Genomic DNA, 7,745 nt, shown 5'->3' on the forward strand with positions numbered 1-7,745 from the left:
AATTCCATATTGATAGAAAGATGCAATAGATTGGGGATCTTGCCTGTGAATAGACTGAGACCTGATAATGTGTCATTGTGTGATGTCATAGTTGAGTGTGATATGTCTTGGAAGTTGAAACTTAGGTAACAAGGTTAGTGTGTGCATGAACTGATTGTTGGGCCGCTTGGGGACAGCAAAACTCTGACTGTTCTGGGGATTGCAAAATCTGAGTTTAAGTTATTTAAAGTTTTATTGTGATAGCTTCTTTGGTGGAAAGTATTCAGAAAGACAGGAGATCCCTACTTGTGAGGTAATGTATCTGATCAAGAGTTAACCTTATGATGTCCAAAATGTAAGTATATGACATCACACTATAATATGAATGTTAGTTGGACAGTACAAAGAGAGTAAAAAGGACGGGTCCAGCTGTGTTAAATCCTGGAACTTTGAACATATTTAAGCAGGCAGGTATGACATTAGGCCAAATTAGAGAGGTATTGCACATACATGTTACAATATTTATGTTTAATCATAAAATAAAGTACTTTTAACATTTTAAAAACAGCTTTGAATGATAGTATTGCTGAGATTCGGCCTCTATGATTTAGTCCAGTACGCAGCACATCATCTGCCTTCAAGGAAACATGTACTGATAGATTGCAACTGTTACAATACAAAATTAATTAACTAACATCAAGGCTGACTGATGGAAAACACACAATTGCATTGGGTTTCTGCTTGGAAAGACATTCTGGAAAGTAGGCAATCTTATGATTAATTGCTGAAGAGAAGTAGAAAGATTATATAGATCGTTCATGATAATCTACTGCTTCCCTCTCCAGTCCAATAGGTGGCGGTAACGCACCTGTACGCTGGTAAAGACGCCGATAAAACGCAAAGAAGAAACCTGGTGGGATTAGCGCACGCTAGCTAACTAGCGTGCTGCTAAATTAGTAGATCTTAAACAGTTTAATGTTTGATCCACACCCTCGTTACAGCGGAGGAAAGACCAACGTCACCGCGAGACGAGTGGCAACTTTGTCCGACTTACTTTCTGTATTCAGTGTACTAAGCATGTTGGGAGCAGCTAGCTAGCTAGCTAACTAGCCAGCCGCAGCGCCAACTTCAAGTTACGCCCCTCTCTTGCAGACAGAGTTAGTGAGAATTAAATAAATAGTATGAGGTCATCCTTCAGTTTAAACAAGAGGCAGACGACAAATAAAGGACAGTATGCAATGGTAAGCAGATTTCGGCTGCAACCACATACTTTTACATGCATTGTTTTGACGTAAACTGCAGATGACGCGATGCTGTGTTGCTAACAGCTAGCTAGCTAGCTAGCTGACAGCAGCAACAGCGGGGAGTGACTGCGTTGGGAAAGAAAACGCCAAAAATCATGTTCTTATTTTAGAGTCCACGCTCGCTACTCGAGCAGCAGCGGCAGGCGTCTCTCGGATAGCTGTGGCCAAAACCACCATGACTTCTGTGGCAGCGACGACATCTTGTGAACCCCCGGGGCTCCGCGCGTCAGCCAGCCGGGGCGCACGCGCCGGGAGCCCGCGGCGGAGGCTCCAGAGGCTGCTCGCTGTGCCCGGAGCCGAGCCGAGCCGAGTGAACGACCTACTGCTGCTGCTGCGGCCCGAGCCGGACGGCCAGACCGCCGCAGGACCGCAGGAGGAGAGCGGCAACAGACATGTCGTGTTTTTCCACGGGGACATTCAGGTGAGTGTGATGGAGGAGTGATGAAGTGAATTCAGTCCCTGGAAGACTTGTTATTGTGACGCATTCACTGACACCCACAATGACCACACGCAGGTCAATAAAAGCCTGTGCAAGGAGATAATGCTATACAGACATTATGGTCTGTTCATCCCTGCGCTCTCTCTGAAAGCCAATGTTTTAAAGAGGTGATGGAAAGGTGGAAACCACAGTAACTAAATGATGTACTCCTTGACCTTGATTTAGATGAATACACGTACTAAAACACATCACTGACAAATCTATTCAATGATGGATTATGGTATTCTTATGACATTGTATTTAGTAGTTTAAAAGTAATTTAAGTGCCTTTACGACATCCAACAATACGCCATGTGACTTTTACAGGGTAAGGGTCATGTATTTCTCCAGATAAAAAGTATACAATCTTTCCAGCTGACGCCTCACAGGTAATGTTCTCAGCAGACTTTAGTCCTTTTTATTTCACTAAAGCAAAGGACTCGCCTGCATGTTATTGCATAACCACTTTCAGCCTCGCTTGCATTAGAATGGCTTCCCTTATTATTTCGGGGAATGTGTAGTCCATTCTGCACAGATAATGATTTACTGTCGCAGTATAACACAATTGTTAAAAATAATAATAATCTCAGTAAGTCTGAGCGAGGGCAGATATTAGACCCTGTCGCTCTTAGCCGCGTTGATATTACGTTACGTTTATTGGGAGAGAGACTGTCTGGGGCTTAGTAATAAGCCACACGGTTTAACTAGAAAGAAGCATTTTACAGCGCCAAGCCAAAGCGTATCAAGCAGAGTATTTTGCGCACAAGTACAGTGATGATACTCGTCTGTCCATGGCGAATATTCAACCATGATTGGAGACCGTAGGTCTGCACTTTCTTCTATCCAGCCTGGGCCAAACGTCTAATTGCTGCAGCCAGATTATGCAAAGCTGTCTCGTCGGAGGCCTTTTGGTTCCTTTTTTTTTTTTTTTTAGTGGAAGGGACACGTATTAATCAAGTGTTGGAAGAAAAAAAAAACAGGAGTAAAAGAAGATTAAATGTCAGCCATTTGTTTTCCTTTCTAATTGCTTTCAAGAATCCAAGCGCTGCCTCATTCTATAAAGCTTTCCTCGCGCCCAATCCATCCGTTCGCTGTCCTCATTTGCAATTCGTCAGGCGGCTTTCCCGGCCGGTGTTAACGTTCCCACAGGGTGCTGGTATCAGCCAGGAGACGCTCGTATGCGCGGGAATGCCGTCAGCGTGATGTTTCCATGTTATTCAAACCAATGAGGAAAGCTGTCGCTCAGGACCTCGCAGCCTGAGAGCAGCCTGAGGAGATGCTGCTGATGGATGAGTTTGACTGGCTCCAGCCACGGAGGGGAGGGAGGGACTTTTTGTCTCGTCTGTCTCACAGATTGAAGTCAGTTGTCTGAATTTAAGCATTTAAAGGCCAATAGCACTGCCACGCCTCCTTCTCCTTAGCTGGATACGTTTATGTTGCGCTGCTGTGTGCTCTAAACATCACACAACGCATTTCAGGCCAACCGGGATTACGGGACGCACAAATCTGTAGACTCAAACAAATGTGAAGTGATAATAGATGTGTGTATTGTAGATTTCACGTTCCTCTAGTTTGCAAAAGTAGTTTTACTGCAGCGTTAAAGACCGTCTCCCCTCGGGTTGTCTTTTCAGAACTTCGAGGAGGAGATGGCTCTGCAGCCTGAAGGAGCCCGCTGGCTCTCCTGGAGTCTGGAGCAGGTCGCCCTCACCCTGGGCCGACGGTTCCCGGACCGCCATGTGTGGGTGGTCCGAGCCGGCCGCATGTACCTCCACAAGTTTAGCAGCTACTGCAACTTTGTGGAGAGCAACATGTTCGGGGCACCAGAGCACTCTCCGTACTCTCCTGAGTCCGGAGCGTTCCTCCACCTCAGGTCTGTAGAGCAACGCTCTTTCTTATTTCATCAGCTCAGCCAACAAAAAGCATCCGAATTATAGTGATTTTTGCACATTGTCCCTTAACTGTAGACACAGGTCAACATCATCATCCATTCAGAGGCGATGTGGAATGTTACTCTGATGTTCTCTTCCTTTAGTTTTTTTAGTTTTGGTCTCCACCAACTCCTGAGGGAAATATCTGTCAATTTAGCTGATAAATGCTCCTCAATGTTCGTTTAGTGTAATTTATTCATAATACAACAATTTGACCGTTCCGTTATCAAAGTGGTTGATCAGTGCTAAATCATTATAAACAAAAAATTGAAAGAAATCAAACTGGCTGAAGCCTGAACTCATTGATACACTTCATTCCCAACAAAACTTTTCTTTAACTCGACCCAAAATGGCAGTGAATCAAAAACATAAAAAAAGAACCACGACATCATAAATTAGAAGCAAATAAACAAAACAAAATCAAATCGTAGTTGTCGGTCCTTTCTTCATGGGGGTCAAAATAAAGTAAGATGAAGAAACACGTTTCTGTCGAGTCACTTTCCACAAGTTTATGGTCTATTATCACTCCAGAAAATGTTTTTTCATGCACTCTTTCAGTTTTTATATAATTAACCATAAGCCAGGTAGTCTCTATCTTTATTATTATATTGCTTATGACCTTCAGATGCTGTACAATGCAACAACCGGGCCTCAGGTTTCTTTTAAAACTCATAGAAATATATTTGACCAAAGCTGACACTGGCATTGTTAACTCGCTTGTGTTGCTGCTGCCTTTTGTACATGATATCTACAGCAGTAGCTGTCTGAGGTCATAAAGACCTCTGCATTGCAATAAAGGAACTCAGTGTTCACAAACCAGAGGGAGTCTGCTGAAACGACCACCGAGTAGAATCCTCACCTTGAGGAAAATGAGTGTTTCCTGCATGGTGACTGTGTTGTGACCGTTGCCGTGTCTGATGGCAGGGCGCTGCTGAGCCACGGCATGGAGCGAGCCCACCTGCCGCACCCGCCCCGGCCACCGGGTGGCGCTGACGGCCTTCCCTCGGGGTTCTCTCTGGCGGTGGTGGGCTTCAGCAAAGGCTGCGTGGTGCTGAACCAGATGGTGTACGAGCTGGCCGGGGCCCGCGCCGACCCGCGGATGTGCCGCTTCGTGGAGGCCGTCTCCGACATGTACTGGCTGGACGGCGGGCACCCGGGAGGCAGCGAGACCTGGGTGACGGACAAGCGGCTGTTGAAGGAGCTCGCCGCCAGCGGGGTGTCGGTCCACGCCCACGTGACCCCTTACGAGGTGCGCGACCCCATGCGGGCCTGGGTGGGCCGCGAGCACGGACACTTTATCAGGACCCTGGAGGAGTTCGGGGCCCGCCCGAGGAAGAATCTGCACTTTGAGGACGAGCCCCCCTCCATCGAGAACCACTTCAGGGTCATCCAGGAGTTCTGAGTCTGCTTGTGAGCACTTTCATGCAGATTGAATGTCTTATTTGTTGGTCTTACCTCATTTTTCTTTGCTTTAAGGGCTCAGACTCAGAGCCTGCTGGTGTGTTGTACCTTTCACAGCTAAATGCACTTGGCCCGACCCGTTTGAATGAGCTTTTCCCCTGCTCCCTGTGGCCCGAGTAGGACTATGCAGGTGTGGGAGTGGTCTGTACTCTTCTGGCTGAATGTAACCTTTTACATCTGATTCTGGATCACGCTCCGAGCTGCTTGCAGAGCTGTCCCTTCAGAAACATGAACGATTCATATTCAGTTGGCTTTTGCTCCTGAGGGAATTCCTCGTGGTTCAGCTGCATACATACTTATGTGGCCTATTTGAATTCCTGCTAGGATCTAAAATTCAACATCCAAGGTGCAATGTGTAAAACGTGGCCAGAGTTTTAGATCAAAACACCCAGAAAATTAACAAATTCTCCCCAGAATGTGAAGCGGTTACAGTGTTGACGTCTTCCTTACTGTTAGACGGTAAATGGACTTGTAAAGCGCTTTTCTAGTCTTTAGACCACTCAAAGCTCTTTTGTGTCATTATTCACACCCGTTCATGCGCGGATGGCAACTACCATGCGAGGTGCCACCTGTCCATCAGGACCAACTAACATTCACACACCACAGCCACATCGACATGGACAAGTGGAACCGGGGAATCGAACGGCCGATCTTCTGATTTGAAGGACGACCCGCTCCATAACAGTGGCCTGACTCTACTTTGATTAGTTTCGCCCTCCCAGCCACCAGGAGACTCCTTCGCCTGAAAGTAGAGAGCAGGCGGCGGCTCTGGGAGATGGGCCTCCAGGTAGCAGTTAGCTGTAGCAACTAGCATTCAGCAACTAGCATTCAGCAACTAGCATTCAGCAACTAGCATTCAGCCAGCGTGAAAGCCCGGCCCACGGAGTCGTCACAGACCCCTGGTTGTGTTTATTTTATTTTTTTGCTGGCTGAATTCCATTTGCTGAAGCTAGCCACTTACCTGAGGGGCTCCTGGTGGCGGAGAGGACGAAACAAAAACAAGTTGTTTCTAGACGCATAAGTAAATCCAATGACTTTTGGTGACTGTGGCTCAATGGCAGAGCAGGATCGTCCTTCAATCAGAGGATCGGTGGTTCGATCCCCGGCTCCGCTAGCCCATGTCGATGTGTGCAGGTGGCACCTTACATGGTAGCTCCTGCCATCATTGTGTGAATGGGTGAATGATGATGTTGAAAGCTTTGAGTGGTCTGAAGACTAGAACAATGCTCTACAAATACGGTCCATTTACCGTTTGCTATGAAGAAACTAGCAAAGTGTTCATGTGTTCACTGACACTACATGAGCTGTGCAGCCCTGTAGTGTCAGTGAACACATGAACATTTTTGACCGGCTCCGACTTTGCACATGTAGTAGTTTTTCTTCTTCTATAATTGATGGCTGTACATGTAGACCGTATGGACCCCAGTAGTGGAGGTGACATGCTGACCTCTATTTGTTTGGAGCAGGTTCTACACGTTGCACCTTTTTTAAAGCAGAACAGCCGTTTACGTTGTGTCGATGGCGGCACTTGTTTTTGTCACGTGACTGTCTGAAGTCGGGTTCAGACTTCATCTTGTGTCTCGTTGTGATTCTTGATTGTATTCAAATGTTTACTCGCTCAAAGTTCCCGGTCAAAACAAACTACTAATGTTATTACATATGCCTTTTTTTTTACTCAGCACTTGCTGTCTCTTTGATTGGATCTTTTTCTCTGACACATTTTGCAGTTTTGTTCTATTTGTTGTTATAACCAGCCAAACTGTAATGATGCTGTGGGATTGGGTTTTGTTCAAATGAAGTAAGTTGGGAAGATGTATTAACTAGAATGTACTTTTCTTTTGGGTCATTTTTTTTTCTTCTCAGTGGGAGAAATGCCATGTATTCCCGTCTGTACGGCCTCTATGTAAGTTTACAGAGCTTCTTTGCACTATGCTGGTGATGGCTGTCGCTCATCGTGCTGAATGTAACTTCAAATCATTCCATAATATTTACTACCCTTGCATGTACGATTTAAGCAAGCGCACGCCCAAGAGAAGTACGTGCTTGCTAAGTTGTCACCCTGTGATTTAGTCCTGTTGACTGTTAGCCAATGATGGAGAGAATGCAACAGACACATGGTTTCTCTATTTAAAAGGATAGTATGGATTCTTTTGAGGTGTGGTTGTTTGAGGTACTTCAGAGTACTACCTACAGTAGATGTAGTTTGGAGTATCAGCACGGGATCAATGTACTGCTGTGCACACCTACAAAAAACAATGCCAGTTTCAGTGTGTGCTGTATTTGTACTTTGCTGTGAGACAATGGACGGACTCTCGGAAATGAAGTAAAGTGTACACGTCAACTAATATGGATTTATTACATTTTTTTTTTTTTACTTTAAGTGCATGAAGCTGCTGTCCCGTTCTCAGCAGTACATTGCCTTGATCCCGTGCTCTTGTTTCTAAGATGCTATTGTAATACACTTCAGAACATCCCTCTCCCTTTAACAGAGCGGTGTGTGTTGCAGCTCTCTTGAATGCGCAGGTGGGGAAAAAAAAAAAATCTGAATATTGACAGATGAACAGGATTGACCAAGACGGCAACAAAAACACACCA

General features: G+C 45.7%; 1 protein-coding gene across 1 annotated transcript; it reads left to right on the forward strand.

The window, feature by feature from the left end:
* Positions 1-1,458: 1,458 nt before the first annotated feature.
* Positions 1,459-5,091, forward strand: cUnh2orf69 (chromosome Un C2orf69 homolog; the record flags this gene model as incomplete). Its single annotated transcript, XM_079230727.1, has 3 exons — positions 1,459-1,704; positions 3,393-3,631; positions 4,614-5,091. The coding sequence occupies 3 exons, from the start codon at positions 1,459-1,461 to the stop codon at positions 5,089-5,091; spliced, it is 963 nt and encodes a 320-aa protein (XP_079086853.1).
* Positions 5,092-7,745: the final 2,654 nt, after the last annotated feature.

Source organism: Taurulus bubalis (assembly GCF_910589615.1).
Source record: "Taurulus bubalis genome assembly, chromosome: 15".
NCBI lineage: Eukaryota > Metazoa > Chordata > Actinopteri > Perciformes > Cottidae > Taurulus > Taurulus bubalis.